Raw genomic sequence first — 19,900 nt, 5'->3', positions numbered from 1 at the left:
GTCAAGAGATTGAGACCATCCTGGCCAGTATAGTGAAACCCCTTCTCTACCAAAAATACAAAAACTAGGCCAGGTGCGGTAGATCACACCTGTAATCCCAGCACTTTGGGAGGCCAAGGCAGGTGGATCACCTGAGGTCAGGAGTTTGAGACCAGCCTGGCCAACATGGTGAAACCTCCCTCTACTAAAAATACAAAAATTAGCTGGGTGTGGTGGCGGGCACCTGTAATCCCAGCTACTCGGGAGGCTGAGGCAGGAGAATCACTTGAACCCGGGAGGGGAGGTTGCAGTGAACTGAGATCATGCCACTGCACTCCAACTTGGGTGACAGAGCAAGACTATGTCTCAAAAATAAATAAATAAAAGTATAGCTTGACATTGCACTTGTCACTTCCACTTATGTCTCATCAGCCAGAAATTGGTCATATGTCAACAAGCAATTGCAAAGGAGTTTGGAAATACAGTCTTTATTCTGGGTGGCCATAAGCTCAACAAAAACCTAGGGATACTCTTACCTAGGGATAAGGGGAGAATGAATATAGAGGACAACTGGCAGTTGCTGTTATGCTTTTAGTCTTAATAATCCTTTTTAAAAAGCCTTTAATGCAGGCATTTTAACAGAAAACTCTTGAGTTCGGAAATTCTAAATGTATGAAATGATAAGGGTAACATGCTAGTACATAGTAGTTTGTGGCACATTGCAAGATCAAAATAATTGCATGAAAACTAGGTTTCTGTGGAATGGCTTAAGTTCTGAATGGAAACATAATTTACATTTTGCATTTCATGAGAATATTACATTATTAGAATAATATGAAGTGACTGGGAAATTAATAACTTAAGCACAAAAGCATATGGAGTCAAATTAACTGCATCTTAATATTTCTTGCACTTCTTTTTCCCCCTTCCGAAGTATAAAGTCACATTACATTGACATTTTCCTCCCAGAATGCCTTCATTCTTCAGTAGAAGAAGAATGAAGTAGAAGAATGAAGAGAAAGTATTTTGTAGCTGTGAGTTGAGCACAGACAAAAGTTAAGGCTGTTTGAGGTTAGAGGTATATAGGATGACAGATTGTGTGGGGGTGTTTCTACATATGTGGGTGTCAGTATGTTTGTACTGAGTTGTTTGCAGATTCGGGGGGAGGGCAGGGTGTGTGTGTGTGTGTGTGTGTGTGTGTGTGTGTGTGTGAATGTGAATGTAGATTTCCCGGGTGGTTTCAGTCATTGTGTTTTCTTCTTAATGATTCCTATTAGGGAGCAGCAGAAAGAAGATGTCGGAAGATCTGGGTAACTGCCTAAAGGAAGGTTTGGAGGTGGACCAGTAGTGTATGGGTATGTTCATTCAGCCAGGGTAATTGAGGATCTTTGACATGTGTTCAGCATTCTAAGTCTTGGGAATACTAAGGTGAATAAGCCTGGCTTCTGCCCTTAAAGGGAGCATTTGGTTTTGTGGAGCTACATAGAATGTAAACAATTTACTCAAACAATATGATAGTCTCTTCTAGAGGAAGTTAGGTGAGCAGAAGGAAGGAGTGCCCAACTCTATCAGAGTCCATCTAGAGCCACTTCCCACAGGATATGCTTTGGAAGTACTAGGACCACACATTGTGCCAGGCTCTGAAGACACAACTATGCACAGATGTGAGGGTCTGGCCTCAAGGGAGTCAGTCTCTTGAGGGGACAGTTTGTCATTAAGGCTCCTTAGGGTTTGGCATTACCACCTCTTCAGTCCATTCTTAAGGGTCCTCCTCACATACTTACATCTTGACCTCAGGATGATAAACCACTATCTCTTATCTCTGGGCCTTTGTGCATGTTGTTCCTTCTCCAGGAAATACTTAGTGCCCTTGTCCCTGGTGTCCTTCAAGTTTCAGGGAGGCTGATCGTCTCTCGGACACCTGCCGTAATAGTCTTACCAAGTCTTAGGGATTTTCTGTTTCACGTGTCCATGTTACACACATCTATCAAACACATTGAGTCTCCTTGTATGTATGCATGGTGCTTTCCTAACTGGGAGCTGCTCTAACGTGAAGAGCCTTTCCATTTAGCTTTAATCTCTAGCAGTGTCATTGGTTGGCATATATTAGAACCAACAATTAATGCTGGTTGAATCTAACTTGTCACACTGAAGAAACTGTTTCTTTCACTGCCAGTGAGTTAGACCAGAAGTCCAAGTATTTGACTTTTCCTGTTTACCCATGGACAGAAGTGAAGTGTTTCGGAGATAATGCATGTTAGGGTTTATGAATCTGGAAGGTAAGGTGGTAACAAAGCTTTTCGTGCTGTTGGATTTTGATGGTCCGATGGTCTCAATTAGCAAACATTGTATTGAGTGCATGTTACAGTGTGTTTGAGCCTGTGCTGGACTTTGTGAGTGATTTCAAAGAGGCTAATGAGAAAGCATCTAGCGCCGTGCCTGGACATTTACTAGATGCTTAATCAGCATTTATTCCACTGGGGGTATAAGGTGTCCTTGTTTTAAAAGCACTTTTCATTTAATGTGGGTGGGGAGAAGCAGGGCAAGGGATCAAGGCATAAAGACAAATATCTATGGGAAATAGTAAATAACTGGCCACAGAGTGAAAACTTAGATAAGGGTATAGTTTTCTGAGGAGGAGAAATCCTTGGGGATGGGGTGACATGTGGAGAATAGGCACATTCTGAGCAGAGGACATCCCAGCAAGTGAGAAAGGCTTGGACAGGAGCTGGGGCATGGGGGCTCTCTAGGGATGTTTGACACTAGAGGGTTATGTAAGAAATGATGGGTGATAAGGTAGAAAAATAAGTGACATGGCTTTGTGTACATCTTTTCCTGAGTACATAGGCGGTGGTATGTGAAGAGCATCTATCCTAGATTATCATGTGTCAAAATAACAAACAAATGAAAATTTTCTTTTGGGGTTACTCTTTTCTTAGACTTTATATTTGAGTAAGGTACATGTTTGGGTTGCTTTAGCTAATGGGGAAATTTAGTCTCTAAAAAAAATGTTTGATTATCTTGGAAGATAATTATGTGGACATTGATGTTTTAAATCTTCACTGATTTGATATTTGCCTCTAAAAAGCTCTAGAAAACTGGATTAATATCTATTCAACATGAATGGTAGCTGGTCCAGGGAGGGCCCTTCTCTCCATGATCTGGATGTAAATTATCTAATTTGGGCTTTTCTTTTTTTTGAGACATGGGTCTCGCTGTGTCACCCAGGCTAGAGTTCAGTGGTGCAAACACAGCTTACTGCTTACTGCAGCCTCAGCCTCCCCTGCTCAAGTGATTGTCTCACCTCAGTCTCCCAAGTAGCTGGGACTATAGGTGTGCACCACCATGCCCGGCTAATTTTTTAATTTTTTGTAGAGACAGGAACCTACCACATTGCCTGTGCTGGTCTCAAACTCCTGGGCTCAGGTGATCTGCCTGCTTTGGCCTCCCAAAGTGCCGGGATTACAGGTGTGAGCCACCACATCTGATCTCATTTGGGCTTCTTGAAGATTGATAAAATTGCCTTTATTTTATTAAGTTTAGAGAAAATTACCGTATGAACTATTGATATACTTAAGCTACTTCTCTACCATCTGCATTTATATAGTCAAGGAATATCAATTTTCGTTATCATTAGCTTAATTGAAACAAATTTAGGATGCTGAAGCCACTTTATAGCTTCTAAAAGCAGATCTTAGGCGGTTTTTGGATTATCCTTTCTGATGGTTTTTTAAAATACCATTGATCTCTCTTTTCATATCTGTCTATATGAAATATATATATCCAAATAATAAATGATTTAGGTGTGTATTTCCAAAATTTTGGTTAGCAAAAAAGAAAAATTTAGTGTATCCAGGAAAGTAAATTAGGCATTGTCAACTAATGTGATATGTACCAATTGGTGACCACCATGGGTCCCAGATCTGATAAGGCCTAGTGTAGTCTCCCTCCCCACCCGTCCTGGCCCTCCATGTCCCTGCATTTTTTGTGGTTCACAGACACACAGTCCCCTTACCTGCCCTCAGGCTTCCCAAAAGCCTCCCCATTAGGGTGTCATGCAGGCCTACCCTCCCTCAAAGCTGTGTGGTCTCTGATTATCTTTTTCTTACTACCACCCTCCTTGCAAGAAAAATGAATTCCTTAGCTATACTCACTAGGAGTTGTACACCTGAGTTGCCAACCTCTAGAATTGATTGGATTTTTAGGGGAAGTTTCCTTTTCAATGTTGATTTACTTCTACAGGGTGTACTTCTGATTTAGTGGTATCGCTTTCAGAGTGATGCCTTGATATTACCTGTGCTTCGAACATGTTGTTTGGAGTAAAAGTGAATTTTTTTCTCTTCATTCTGAAAATCTTTTAAGGTGATTCAAAAATTAATAGTTTGGGAACAGGCACAGTGGCTCATACCTGTAATCCTAGTGCTTTGGGAGACTGAGGTGGGAGGATCACTTCAGGCCAGGAGTTCAAGACCAGCCTGTGCAGCATTGGGAGTCATCGTCTCTACAAAAAAAAAAAAAATTAGCTAGGTGTGGTGGCACCAGAGCCTGTAGTCCCAGCTACTTTGGGAGGCCACTTTGGGAGGCTGAACTCAGGAGTTCAAAGTTGCAGTGAGTTGTGATTGCACCCCTGCACTCCAGTCTGGACAACAGAGTGAGACTCTGTCTCTAAGGAAAATAATAACAATAATAATAATAGCTTGGTCATTGTAGTAAGAGTCTGTTCCTGTATATGTCCTTTGCAGTATGATGATCTTTACATTTGAAAGCAGAAAACAAAGGTTGACCAAAGGTGAGTTTGAAATTCACGTTTTTTAATCATCAAATTTCTATTTAATACATCAAATTGAATTGTGAGAACTTGACTTACAGAGTAATACCATTGCTGCTAAATGGAAAAAAAATGTTCTACAAATGAGTTTCAGATGAATTCACATGGTGTAGTTGTCACCTTGAAAGGGAAAGATTAATGTTTTAATACATTTTTCTTCAAATGTAGTATATACCTAGCTTTTAACTTTATTGTAACTGGTAATCACCAAAATATATTTAAATTTCCAAGATGACATTAAGTTTTATTTGGATTTAACTCCAAAAAAGCTGATAAAAATAATTTTTGAAGTTAACTTTGAAAAACAAAAAGAATAAAAACAAAGTAAAATGAAAAAAAAAGAAAAGCAAATTAAACTTGTTGCTTAAAAAAAAATAAATATAGAATATAGTTTCCCCAAATGATCATGCTTACCTGTTTCAAAACTTGAAAACATACAGCTTCAGGTATAAGTGTTGTTGAGGTCTAAATTCTTAGGTGAGTTTACAGTCTTTTGAAAATTATAGTAATATCTAAACAGTTATGGGTTTTTGTTTTGCCTTGTGTTGGGATGGTGGGGAGCAGTGGTGTTTGTTGGCTAAACCTCACCCAGCCACTCAGCCTACTGGAAACTACTAGAATACTGCATACATTTTTAATTAAATAAAAAATAATTTTATGCCATTCCTTGGCTTATGAGAAACACAGTACAGTATTTGAAAACACATGTATTGGAATCACAAATTACACATTGCAAAAGCTCTTTAATTTTCAACAGCTGAATTTATTTCATCATCTGGGTTGGTAACTAATTTTCATGACCAACACAGTCTCCAACATTTCAAACAAATTCACCAAGAATCTAATACTTTGTCTCGAAAGAAACATTTTAGAAAAAGTTAACAGTTGTTAAAAAGGGCACATGACCGCGAAGGATTTCTTTAATCCTGTGTGTTTCCATGGCTGTGCTCCACGAGGCAGGTTGGACTCCAGTTTATGTCTTAGAGAGAAGCCCTGTGCCCTTGCCCTGGACATACAGGTGACCAAGTTCTCTGTTTCCACATCTCTCACTGGCTTCCTGTGTGTCTGTAAACTCCCTGTTGATATCGCCACTATGAATAGCAACTTTAATAACAAACACCATTAATAACACTTTTTATTCATTTGGGACTTTGTAACTGACCCATCACTTTCAGGAACTAGGTTCCATCGAATCTTCATGACAATAGGGAAGTGGGACAGTTTTTTTTTTAATTCTTTCCCCACACAGTTAAGAGCCATAAGTCCCCAAAGAAGTTATTAAATACCTTTACAAGGCCACATTGCTATTATGTGGCAGAGCCAGAACTAGAATAATCTAATTTTTGATGCTGAGTTCCTTTTATTTCCCCACTACAGCAGTGGTTCTTGAGGTGTGGTCTCTGGAACAGCAGCGTCAGCGTCATCTGGGAATTCGTTAGAAAGCAGATTCTTGGGCCCTCCACTCCGATTCAGACCTACTGAATCGGAACCTCTCAGGGTGGGGTTCACTAACCTGTGTTTAAAACAAGCCCTTTAGGGAATTCTAGTAAGTTTGAAAACCACTGTGCTGGAGGACTGCTTATGGAAAGAGAGATGGATATAGGGGATGAGAACAATTTAAAGAGAAAAATTATTTCGTGTTTCTTAATGGCACTTTTATGGGTCCTGTATGTAAATAAGAGTATTATCTGAGCATCTACTATGAATAAAGTTTGTGCTAGCCACTGTGGATAAAGTGGAGAACAAGTCAAAGGCGGCTCCTGCCCTCACAAAATTTACATCCTAGCCAGCGAGAGAGACTCCAAACATTCTATTAAGTTTGGGAGTGGGGTAGGGATCAGAGAAGGCTTCTTTGAGCCTTTTGGTTTAATGACTGTTTCTTAAAAGCACCAAGTTGCTTCTGCTCCCAGGGCCTTGGTACGTGCTGCTTTTTAAACCTGCAATGGTTTCTTCCCCCTGCACCTGGTTAACTCCTTCTCCTTCATATCTTGGCTTAAATGTCACTTCTTCAGATTCCTGAACCCATGCATAGAGATACTAAAAACAGATTCTGATACAGAACGTCTGAGATGGGAACTTGGAATCTGCATTTTTAATAAGTGCCTCAGGTGATCGTGATGCAGCACCAGGGAGGAGATCCCTCGAAACAGAGAAGGGCTGCTGTTGCATTTGGTGAGGCATTCCGGGTCTTGCACACAGCAAGGTTGGTAGTAATAAGAATAAAAGTCAGGGGTGGAGAGGAGAGATTCCACAAAGGTGGAGTACTTGGACTTGTTTACTGAGCCCTTCCTCCCCTAGCTTTCTCACAGTTAAAAATAACTCTAAGATTTTGAGCCTGGGAGTGTGCTTCTACCATGGGTTGGAGTGTAGAAATGGGAACACTGGGATTCTAGGCTGTGGGCTGGACATGGAGAAGAATACAGGAAGGATGAGCTTTTCAGTTTGAGTCGATGGGGTTTCTACATAGAAAATATATTTTAAACCAGTGCTGTCCAAAATAGAAATACATGCAAGCCACATACGTAACTTTAAATTTTCTAGTAATCTCATTTTTTAAAACATTAAATAAAAGGTAAAATTAATTTTAATATGTTTTACCTAAATTAATATATCTAAAATATAATCATTCCCTAGAAAATCAATATTTAAAGAGTTATTAGTGAGAAATAGTTTACATTCTTTTTTAATACTAATTCTTTGAGATCCAGTGTGTATTGTATGTTTCCAGGGTGTCTTATGCTAAATTTTCAGTGGTGAAAGTTAAATGCAGTTCTACCAAAATAACAGTGTGAAATATTTTTACACTGCTTCAATTTTTTAATCTTAATTTTAATTAAGGTTAAATTAAAAGTTCAGCTTTTTAGTTACCTCAGCAACGTTTCAAGCGCTTGTTGCTGTGTGTGGCTAGTGGCTACTATATTGGACACAAATACAATTGTTGTCAATATTTGCCAACATTTGCAGGATTCAGTCAAAATCTTTTCTAACCTCGCTCCGTCTTCTGAAGTAGGAGCTGTACCTCGTTGAGGATATGGTTTAAATTTTGGATTACAGATTTTTGAATAAACATTTTAAGATAGTGAGGAGTAAACCTAACCCAGGCCCAGTTACTGGTTTTTAGTTGTTCCAAGAATAAAAACAGGCCAGGCATGGTGGCTCACACCTGTAATCCCAGCACTTTGGGATGCCGAGGCGGGTGATCACGAGGTCAGGAGATCGAGACCATCCTGGTTAACACGGTGAAACCCCGTCTCTCCTAAAAATGCAAAAAAGTTAGCCAGGCATGGTGGCGGTCACCTCTAGTCCCAGCTACTCGGGAGGCTGAGGCAGGAGAATGACGTGAACCCGGGAGGCGGAGCTTGCAGTGAGCCGAGATCGCACCACTGCACTCCAGCCTGGGCGACAGAGAGAGACTCCGTCTCAAAAAAAAAAGAATGAAAACAAATAGGACAAATGTTTGCATGCTCTGTAAAGTGACTGGTTCACTGTGTAAACTCAGGTACTTGGACCCGACCTTTGGGTAAGGTAGTAATGGATGAATGAAAAAGCCACATGGATCATCAATGAGTGTACGTTTTGTTTTATGTTGTAGCTATTATAAATGTTTTGGGAATTCTAGAAAAGAAAGCCCTTGTTTTATTTTCCATCAATCAGATACGCAAAAAACCTTGGAAAAAAATATTTAAGATCCAGCTGGAATCTAAGAGGGGCTCTGAGACAATTTTCCAAAGCAGATTCAGTGACTTAGCATGGGTATTTTTTAGTTGCAGCAGCTACACCTTGAGAAGCTACAACTTGAGAAGACATTGACAAGCTATGGAGTGAAGTTTACCGGTTACTCTGTTTGCAGTGCTAAGAAAGCTTAGTGACACTTTCTCTACAATGTCTTTATTCTCCAGTTTGCTTAAATTCTCTAGTGCAACTGAGTGTGATGTGAAAGCAATTGATGGGTCTTCGCTGGTTTCTTCTAGATGTACTAGGCAGCAATATAAACCCGCTGCAAAGTATTCCTCCTTTCCAGTTTTCTTTTCCATTTCCTGATCTGCAGAGTTTCCAAATTCTTAATCCAAGTCCTCAAGAGACTAGGACCTTGATATACCTAAATGTCTAGAACCACATTAAAAAATAAATAAATAAAAGGAAACAGGTAAAATTAGTCTTAACAGAAATCTAGGCATGTCAAAATCCTAATCTCTTTATAACTTGGATTAAGAATTTGAAATTTTGTAGATCAGGAAATGAACGCAGAAAATTTGTATTACTGAGTTTATTTTCAATAGATTTTAAACCTTGAGTGCAAGATTCTGCCATGTGTTCATATTTTATGCTATACTCTCTATCTTAAAGGCAAATTTATAGCACAGTACGTTTGACATATCACTTATGCTGTCTCAAATACATCTTCAGAGATAAACATTACAAATGAGTTTCATAAAATGACACACTTTGCTTCCCAGAGGGGATATTGCTCAGGAGACTAGGTTCCTATGTGTGAGATTAGGTTATAGGAAGTTTTCAGGATCCTCGTCTTTCAGGCTGGGGAAGATTGGGAAGAAGTAGAAGTGATATTTGATAGTAAAGGAAAACTTACCACATTTTAGTCCTTGTCAAAGAAGGATGTCAGATTTAAGCAACCAAGCAAACATTTCCACTCTTAAACCATTGAATACCTAGAAAGTAAGGGATTGGAAATCACACAGGCTGTTCTGCCCCTCTAGGTGTACTCAGGTTTTTGTTGCAAAGCAGGATGCTTTGTTAAATTCACTTAATGTATTGGATAGGATTGAGCCAAGCACTGCTTTAGCGCTGTTGGTATCACAGTGAACAAAATGGATGTCTGCATGAAGCTTATGCTCTGGTGGGGGAAACAGACTACAATACACTCAAACAATATGCAATTTCTTTTCAAAGTAATTAAGTGCTATGGAGAAAGTGACAGAATCTGTTGTTTTACAGAGGATAGTGAAGGAAGTTCTCTAAGAGGAGGAGACATTCAGGCAGAGACCTGAATGAAGTGAGGGAGCAAGTGTTCCAGGCAGAGCAAGGAACCAGTGCAAAGGCCTCAAGGTGGGAGCCTGCAGGCAGGGCGGCAATGTGGTGAATCGGGGAGGGGAGCGTAGGAGATGATATTGGAGAGGCAGCCAGGAGCCCGATCATGTAGGCTGTACTGTATAGCCTTGCCTGGCTTTTGACTTTTTTTCTGAGAATGATAGAAAGCCATTGGAACATTTACACTTTAATTTCATCTTAACCTTTTTTGGGTGAATGTCTTTGGCAGTCTGGCAAATTCTGTGGAACCCTTTGCAGAATAATGTTTTTAAATGCGTAAAATCCAGTGGATGTCAAAGAAACCATTTATATGGAAATATATAGACTAAGGCCCCCTGTAAGAGTCACTCATGCTCTGATTTACATTTTCAAAGGATTGCTATGACTACTATAAGTTGAATAGACTGTAGGAGCCATGAATGGAAGCCCTAAGACCAGTGAGATGGTGGGGCTGAGAGCAAAGCTATTTTTATTTCTCGTACAGGGCAGTGGCCAAAAGTAGGGTTGTGCAACACAGTCTTTTTGAAGGCAAGAAGAAATATGTATGACTTCTATTTATATTTGATTTATTCTCATTTTTAATTGGTCTATTGAATATATATTTTATAATATCCTAATAGGATATTAGTACATCTGTATGATTCATGACTAAGCCTACATAGGTCATAGATGCATGCTCAAAAAGTATTTATGGCAGTGTTTTTTGATCAGTCAATTCTGATGATCACGATATAGGGAGAGTGACCCTGTAAGAAACTAACAAAATGCCACACTGGTTTAGACCGCATTTCATTTCAGATGAATTTTGTGGGAGAACGCAAGTTCTTGACATGATTTAACCTCTCTAAATGTCAGTCCTGTTTCTCAAGCACCCTTACCTTCCCTTACGAGCCCTCATCTGGCTATAAGTCTGTTTTTACCTGATGAGACGTACTGTCACCTCTGAGGTGGCATGTACTCCCCCAGGGAAACAAGTATCCTAGGATTGTTGCATCCTAGGGTTTTTGCCCGACAGGGAAAGTGGTTCTTGATAGTCACCCTGACATTTAGGAGGTCCTGAGGGTGTCCTCTGCCTCCAGCATTGTGAGCTGTGGGAGGTGTCTTCGCCTTTACTCACATGCCCTTCCTGTACTGGAGTCCTGGGTTTTTAAGTCTCTCTTCCATCTGTCTGTCTCACATAGACCACTCTTGGGCATTTTTGTTCACTCTAGAGGTGCAGTGAGCTGAACAGTGTGCCTCATTCCAAGTGTGATACAGCATAGTGTTGTGCAAGGCCATGACAGTTTCTGTTTTATACCCAGGAGAAGTATCTGGAGTGGAGGAAGCAGAGAAGGGCAAGTGAAAGAAGGGAGAGTAAAATAGAAAAGCTGATCTTGCATGAAACCTGCTCCAGTACCACTGACGTGCAGTTTTCCTCTCTCTCACAAAGCCTTCCTTTTTTCTTTTTGTAAAGAAAGAAACTCAGCCTTTGATGAAATGAGCAGAAATCTTCAGGTAGGCTTTTAAGGATGAAAACAAATGTATCATGGCTAGAGATATGTCCATCCCCCAAGATCAAGCTGTGGCTGTTGGTGTTCAGGGAGATGCAGTCTTGGCCATGCTGAAAATATTAACAGAAGAATTTCCCTGACCTGCCTTTCCAGTAGGAATTGGTTTGTAGAGGTGGGTATAGAACCTGGAAACAAGGCCAGTCTAACTCCACAATTCCTGTGCCCTAAATATAAAGTCATATTCCCAATTCTTTGTATTTTTTCTGCCTCTCTGATTTCTGAGTTCTGCCTTCAGGCACTGCTCCTTCATTGGGCGTTCTTGATTATTTTAAATTTTTTAATTAGTATTTGCAGGAATGGCAACTTGTCAGTAAACTAGCCAGATGGTGGAAAAATAGCTTGATAAATCACTATAATAGTAACATGGCTAAAATATCAGGGCACAAAGGAGCCTGTCCTCAGTATTATTCTGAGTAGTGTTTGCCGCAAGCAGGAAACAATGTCAGGTGATAAGATTCAGAGCTAAGTCAAGCTATCTGCAGTTTCTCAGTAGTGGACACAGCCACGAGGATGCTGAAATAGCTCCTGGGTTGGAGAGTTGGTTTGTACTGGGAAGTAACTAAGAGTCTAATCATTTTCTGGAAAATAATTACATCCTTGATATTATTTGTCGAAAGGAAACTAGTGAAAGGAATTCAGCAAGGGGAAAAGCAAACGGTTGAAATGGGAAAAAATGCCCAAAGACATCCACTTCAGTCTTCTTCATTTTATCTGCCCTTCCTGTGCCCTTCAGAATGTGGTTGCCTGTGATAGACAAGTCAGTTCGATTATGGGATTGATTCTGGGGACTAGATGTCTCTGGTTGTTGCTGTAGAATTTCATGGAATTTCCTAGGTGCCTCATTGCATTTGGGGTGTATTTGGTCCCCAAGGTTCCAGGAACCTCCAATTTTAATTACATTTGAAGGCCTTCATGGGCGGAGGGCACTTTGAATTTCTGAAGTCTTAGATGCCTCATTCTCCTTTTTTGGTTTGTGCCAGATTTCCCCTTGAGATAACAGAGCCTAGTGGTTAAATGCACGATGCTGACATGTCTCTCCTGCAGGGTACGGGGATCTCGTACTTCCCCTTCTGTGTCCCACTCATTCAGAGCAGTCCTAAAGAACACTCCCTGTTTTGGATTCATTCTCCGTCAATATAATGAGAAAATACTTAAAAGACTCTCTGTTTCTAATATTTCAGGTACCCGGAATGTCTCTAGACTTGGCTTTCTGGAGCCATGAGCTCTGAAGGCCTTCATTGACAGCAGTTTCAGGCTTGTCTTCCTAGTAACCTCTGTGAACACAGGCGGAGGAAAGGGAGTTGAGACAGGAACTGAGTACTGACTGCATGCAAGGCTGAACAAACGTTTCTTACACACAACTGATTGAAACCTCGCTATAAACATGGGTTTATTAATAAGCTCACCCTCGTTTAACAGACAAATATACTGAGTTCTAGAGTCTGGAACGAACGCAGCAAGATCCCAAGTATGCTGATTCCAAAGTTTATGTGGCACCTCTACTTGGCTACCCTTCCTTCAGCTAGCACATCTTTTCTAAACTTTTGGCTTAAAGGAGCCAGAAGGTGAACTTTTAACACTGCTCAGTGATTCGTCCTCTTTTTTTCCTGGTTTCCGAAACTGAATGGGTTTCCTCCTGTGCCTCCAGCCCTCCTTCATGTCCTCTTGGTTCCCTTTAAAAGAAATGCCTGTGTTTCTCGTTCCTCTTCTCTGTGGGTCTGACAGAGCAGTGGCTCACTAGGGCACCAATTTAATGAAATAAAATTTTCAAGCATGTTTGGTTTGATTCTAGGTGATACAAATAAAGAATTGTGAATGCTTTGTAGTCAGGTTTAAAGGGAAGGGGAAAGGTGGAAAGAAGAAAGTAGGTCAAGTATAGTACCTGGGTAATGTCTCCTTCAGGGCTGCCTAGTAAAGATTTAGCCTTTAAAACTGTGGAAATAATGGGACGCCATAGTACTTTGGCACCTAGGTATCCTGAAATTTTGAGTTTGGCAGTTTTTCATGTTTATTATTATATGACTCTTACATATGCCAGACGTTGTTCTAATTAATATATAATATGCATGTGTGTTGATTTATCTTCTCTAAACCCTTTGAGGTACCTATTATTATTATCTCTAAGAAAACAGAGACACACAGAGGTTTATTAACCTGCCCAAGGTCAGACAATTAAGGATAGAACTAGAAGCTGAGCCTAGGAAGTTTGGCTTCAAAGCTGTTAACCACGTACTAACCTGCCTCTCAGTGACAGGGCTCAGTAACTCAGCTTCATGATTTCACAGGTTTCCAAAGATCATTTTTCTTTTTAATTAGAACCAGTCCACCATACAGTTGGAAGGGTAAATATTTGTCATGTTTGGTGACAGACGTGATGAGTTAAAAAAAGGTCTAAGGCAAAGTCATGTACTTTCTCTTACATATCCTTCCATCTGTATTTACTGTGTGAAAAGGTCACTTGAGCACAAGTGTTTGAATTTCATGCTTATAAGCAGCTTCCCCGTGGCTAAAACCTTGCTCTCCAAATTGATTTTTAAAATATTTTACAATAATATATATTATTTTCTAATAAGAACACTCTGCAGTTGTTAAGCTATGAGTTTCCTAACTCAGACTTTTGTGATAGTATTTTCCATAAATGCCAGGGATTGTCAAGTGATTTTTGTTTTACTCTCAAATTGTAGACCTTTCTCCTCATTGTCCATCCATCACATTTACTGGAAGGAACAGTGGCTGTGGGAGACTTAAGCTGTTTGCTTTGTCAGTCAGCTACCTGGCTGCAGCTTGTGGTAGGAGGGAAGGGGAGGGAGAAGACTAAAAAGCCTGAAATGGCAAATGACTGTAGGTTCTGGAGAAAAATAGAATTAGAAACATTTGTGGTTCAGATGAAAATAGCACATTTCCTTTCTGCCTGGACTGTGGGGGTGAAAGTGCTCCGGGGAATAGAAAATAAATAAAAATTGATCCTTCACCAGTCAAAGGAAATGCTCTGACTCTGGGAACTGAAATGACAGCTCCAGATTTGAGGATCTGGTGAAACCACTTTTGAAGGTTAACAACAAGGAAAACAAAAAACAAAACACCAGGAGACTTGGGAGAAAAACAGAAAAACCAAAAAACTGTGGTATACTGTGTTAGGAAATCTAGTCTTTCAGGAATGATTTAAACAGCCCTTTCCCAAGCCTGACCAGCAGGCAGCACAGGCTGGTTGGGTGTAATCCCTTTTGTTCCTGCTGCTGACCATGGTCCTTCCATCTCTGCTTGCAGGTGAGAAGCCTTACAAGTGCTCATGGGAGGGATGCGAGTGGCGTTTTGCACGAAGCGATGAGCTCACGAGGCACTACAGGAAACACACAGGTGCAAAGCCCTTCAAATGCAACCACTGCGACAGGTAAAGAGAAGTAGAAGCTGATGGGCTAGGGAGGGGACAATGGAGAAGTGGGTTGGAGGATGAGCTGCACCCATGTGCTTGGAGTTATCACAGGTCTGACTCACAGACATTTGGACCTGGTAATGCCTTTTACTTCTCCATGGGAGGACCAGTGAGAAGAGGGGGTGCCCTCTTGCATGAAATCAAGAGGTGGTGTGAATTCTTAGTTCAGTTACACAAGCATTTACTGAACACTAGCTTTAAGCCGGAAATGGTGTTAGTCACTGGGTATCAACAAGATGTGACAGATAACTTCAGTATAATATGAAAAGTAGTGAGACAGAGAATGGTCACCTGTAGGGACTTCTGATCTTTGTATCAACCTCAATACCACTTTCCCTCATCTATAGTAATAAGAAAGAGTAGAAAGCTTGTTTAATGGAAGGAAGGTTAGGGTTCCTATCACTGTAAGACTTTTCTCTGAACCATTATTGGAAACAAATTGTACTGAAGAGAGTTCCCATTCTTTGGGGCCCAGATCATTCTTTCTTCCTTAAAAATAGGTACAAGGGTTCAAAAAATGACGAGGCTTTGAGAACTTCTCCTGTAATTCAATTTTAAGCCTTCTGCATTTGATAGTAGAAGAAAGCGCGCGTAGCAACAGATACTACCCAAGTAATAGTATCTGACAGCCCTGGCATTATCAACCAATAAACCCCAAAATGGAGACTCTGCAGGCCAAGGTGAAGGCAGGATTAGGTTTAGACATAATCAAATAATGGGCTTGCATCTGAGCGTGTTATCCTTCTAATCCTATTTCTGTGTTTAAAAGGAAGCTTAAGAAAATTAACCATCTTTTTAATGCAATACTAAAGGTCTCCGTTATGATGAGAAAAATGCTTCTAATACGATAAAAGCCCCTGAAAGCCTCAGGGTTCCCCAGCTTGCAGGATGGCAGCAGGGGCCTGGCTTTTCTTGGGAGGAAATGCGATCGCCTTTGCATCCTGCCTCCCCCAGTCCCTGTGTCCCACACCTCCCCCCTCACCAGGCCTTCCTCTGTAGTAGTGTGTGTTTGGTGAATAGGGAAGGGGTGTCCAGACTGGTCACGCTGGCTTAGTGCTCCCTTAGGATGCTTATAAAGGAGCAGTTATGTTTTTCTTCCTTTTTTTTTTTTTTTTTTCCTTCTTCCTGGGAAGCTATTTTCCTCTTATCTTCATTCTCTAAGTACTAAATAAAGACCCTATGCCTCCTGGAGCCCAGAGATAACCTCCCACCCCAGGGCTGAGGAAGTATACTTCATGCAGTTATTGTCTCCCATTCCCTTGGAACTCTGTTCTGCTACCCAAGAATACAAGTCATTGTTTCATTTCCGTCCATTACCTAGAAGTCCTCCTGTATTTACATGAATCAGCAGCTGTCTTCCACACAGTATGCTCCAGCAGAGTTTCTCCTTATTCCCCATCTTCCTTCTATTTCCATCTCAAGTTTCTCTGCTTTGTGCATCTCTCACTCTGGCTGATAAAGAAGCCCTGCAGATGGTGACTATCTGTCCATAGTCTTTTGAAGGAGAGTGTTCTGTTCTATCACCTGGGACCAAGATGAATGCTTTGTGAGTGGTCAGAGTGTGAGTGGTCGGAGTGTGATGGTAGCATGTACACACAAGTCGCCCAGCTCTGAAGGGTGTGGAGGCTGTTACTTGGAGATTGTGAGCATTATGGGTTACCATAATTCTTGGATGTGGACAAAGAGTTCTTACGGGGAAATTGCCAAAGTTAGTATTCCGCTCTTCAAATCAACTGACTTATTGAGACATTGACAACCTTTTAGCAACTGATATATTTGGATTTAATCCGGTCTTTTGTATGATTTACGTGGAGAAATATTCCAAATCGATTGGTTATTTCATTGAAAGAGATGTCAGAGTTGGGTGATTTCGTTAGTCTTTTGCTTTGTTTTCTTCATCAAAATCACTGCAGTTTCTGGAGCTAGAAATTTGCTGAGCAGATGGTACAAATTCTGCGACATGGTGTTTGTGGGAGATTGAGTAGATCAGCGTCCTGTGACACAGGCCAATAGTGCATTTTTGACAACATCAGAAATGAGAGTTTGTATTCTCATTAGTGTCTCATGACAGGCAGCACCTTGGCGTTTCAATTGCGGTGACTGTGCTAAGAATAGCCAGGTCTGGGAGACGACATGGAGAATTGGAGTGGTCCCAAAGCAGATGAAAGGAAAGCCTGGAGTGACCGGGAGTTGGCATTCCTTAGAAGATGTTTACCTTCAGAAACAGAGGGCATCTGTAGCCCTTGGCAGGACATGGCATCCTATTGGTACCGCAGTATATATGAGTGCACCGCCTCTTATCTCTTAAAATTTGAACAATCACACTGCCCTATTTAGAAGCTAAATAGGGTTTAGACTTCCTTTCCTTAAGCATGTACCAAATCTAACGTATGCTTTTATTTTGCCTATAGGGTAGTTTTAAAAATTCATGACGTTTTTGGTTTGGTGGTTTTTTTTTTTTTTTTTTTTTTGGCCAACATTTAAAATCGTGAAATGTCACACAAAAAAGTTTGTATTTCTTGCTTTGTCTGGAAAAATCAGATCTGGCCACAGTGGGCTCACATTCCCATGTGGCTGTAATTGGCTGGAGCTGAAGAGCAGTCATTACCCATTTGCCATAGCCATGTGATGACTATTTTTCCACTGTTCAAACCACTCCCTGTGGCTCCACAACTCAAAGGCAAGCCATCGATTGCCAAGTATTGTCCCGCTTTCTGTTGTTTCTTCTTACAAGAAGAGCTATACTTCTTTGTATCCATGCCTTGTTGGAAGTGGAAGCAGGTAGCCCAAGAGCACAGTGTCTCTTACAGTTGACCCACGACACTTACTTTGTCTACCCGGCCTTACAGACACTGGGTTTTGTGACTTCTGGCTTCAGGTTTGGGTTAGGAAAGAAAGCACAGCAGTAGTGTCATTTCTTCACCATCTGACTAGACAGTGCAGCCCCCCTGAGTGACCAGTGGCTAGAGGGATAAGTGGTTTTTCAGCCCACAGAGTTGGAGGCTGCCGATGGTGATAAACAGGGCTCAGTTGCCATCAGTGGTAACATGCAGGCCCTCATTCTATTGACTGACTCAGTGCAGTTATAATCCAGGGAGAACACTACTAGCATAGTATATTCCAGATCTTGGGCAGTTTAGAGGGTGCATTTTGATCTTTATGTCAGCCCACTTATAAGTGGTAAGAAATACCAGCCCATACCTTAGCCCCTTGGTCACCTAGGAGACTGCTGTTGACTTAATCCCTGTGTGACTTTAGTTTGCCTTTTTTCTTTTTTTTTTTTTTTATTTGAGACAGAGTCTTGCTTTGTCACCTAGGCTGGAGTGCAGTGGTGCGATCTCGGCTCACTGCAGCCTCTGCCTCCAGGGTTCAAGCAATTCTCCTGCCTCAGCCTCCTGAAAAGCTGGGATTACAGGTACCCGCCAGCACGCCTGGCTTATTTTGTATTTTTAGTAGAGACAGAGTTTTGCCATATTGGTCAGGCTGGTCTTGAACTCCTGACCTCAGGTGATCCACCCATCTCGGCCTCCCAAAGTGCTAGGATTACAGGTGCGAGCCACCACACCTGGCCTAGTGTGCCTTTTTCATAAACAAGAAAAGTGACTGTGGGGTTGACTAGTTCTCCATTATGCACAAATTTCAATCATTAAGGACCTTCTTATTTAAGGTTACTTGGCTGCTGTAAAGTTATGAATATTGTCTAGGGATATATTACCCTTAAAACTGTTTGATTCTGCACTTCTACATGCCAAGTTTATCTTTTGTGGAATTCAGTAAGTATAAATTAATAAGTATAAATTAATCATGACTACGTACCTTACTGGGGTATTGAATTTAAATAAAAACCTCAATAGTAAGGGACCTGGTCTAATCCTAAGCATCATACATTTTTTGGGAATTTGAACAAATGATGCTCATTTGATTCAGTAGGGGTGCAGTTACATTTCCTACCATGTTAAAGATTTGGTTTTCTTTTTTCCACTTTTTTTTCCCTGAATTTGAAGGATAAAGGGAGATGTTTATACATATATTGCGAAATACCCAGTAATTGGTAAAGGCAGGAACAAAGCTGAGCACATACGTTACTGAATGGTTCTTTCAAATAAAGCTCTGTGTTAAGAATACTAATTTTCCGAGGGTTCCCAGGATATAGAGAGGAAAGGAAAAGGGTGTCCCACTGCCAGGCCCTCTCTTCACTCCTTACCGTCTCAAATCCCTGCATTTCTCTTGGACAGGCAGGCTTCTGGGTGTCTGTGTTGTTGCTTCTCACAGGTACGTCCTCCTCAGGCCTGACCAACTTAACCTCAGGATTAATTTTCTAGTTGCTGCCTTGACCACTTGCCACAAATTTAGTATCAGGTTTATTTACTTTTCAAGTTTATGATCTTATATTTCTGTAGGTTAGAAACTTCTAGGTTAGAAGTCCAACAAAGGTCTCACCGGGCTAAACTAAAGATTTTGGTAGAGCTGCATTTTTTTTCTGGAGGCTCTAGGGGAGTACCCATTTCCTTTCCTTTTCCAACTTCTAGAAGCTGCCCACATTCCTTGGCTCATGATGCCATTCCTCCATCATTAAAGCTATTGAGTCCTTCTCGTGCTAACATCTCTCTGGTTCTCTCTTTCAATTCCTTCTCCCACTTTTAAGAACCCTTGTGACAGCATTGAGCCCACCCAGACAGTCCAGAATAATCTCCCTATTTAATGTCAGCTGATTCATAAATTAATTCCGTCCACAGTGCTTTAATTCTTTATCGTGTAACCACACACAGTCCCAGTGTCTGGGCATGAGGTGTAGACATTTTGGAGGGAGCATTAGTCTGCCTACCAGAAGCTCCTTAAACTGACAGCCCAGTCCTCTCTTCTTCTCAGTGTAGTTAAGCAGATGTGACAGAGTGTGGGCTCTGGCGTCAGACTACCTGTGTTCAAATCCTCTTTCTGGGCCGGGCGCGGTGGCTCAAGCCTGTAATCCCAGCACTTTGGGAGGCCGAGACGGGCAGATCACGAGGCCAGGAGATCGAGACCATCCTGGCTAACACAGTGAAACCCCGTCTCTACTAAAAA

General features: G+C 41.1%; 1 protein-coding gene across 5 annotated transcripts in view; it reads left to right on the top strand.

Annotated features, from left to right (window-relative positions):
- Positions 1-19,900, top strand: part of KLF7 (Kruppel-like factor 7 (ubiquitous)) — an 88,535-nt gene that overhangs the window by 63,962 nt on the left and 4,673 nt on the right. For all 5 annotated transcript variants that reach the window (XM_011993889.1, XM_011993886.1, XM_011993888.1 and 2 more), the window contains one exon: positions 14,674-14,797. In XM_011993889.1, the coding sequence (XP_011849279.1) occupies positions 14,674-14,797 (124 nt within the window). The remainder of the gene's footprint in view (positions 1-14,673; positions 14,798-19,900) is intronic.

This window comes from Mandrillus leucophaeus, unplaced genomic scaffold (genome assembly GCF_000951045.1).
Source record: "Mandrillus leucophaeus isolate KB7577 unplaced genomic scaffold, Mleu.le_1.0 Scaffold436, whole genome shotgun sequence".
Classification (NCBI taxonomy): domain Eukaryota; kingdom Metazoa; phylum Chordata; class Mammalia; order Primates; family Cercopithecidae; genus Mandrillus; species Mandrillus leucophaeus.
The sequence above is the reverse complement of the archived record's forward strand: the minus strand, read 5'-3'. Positions and strand labels throughout refer to the sequence as shown.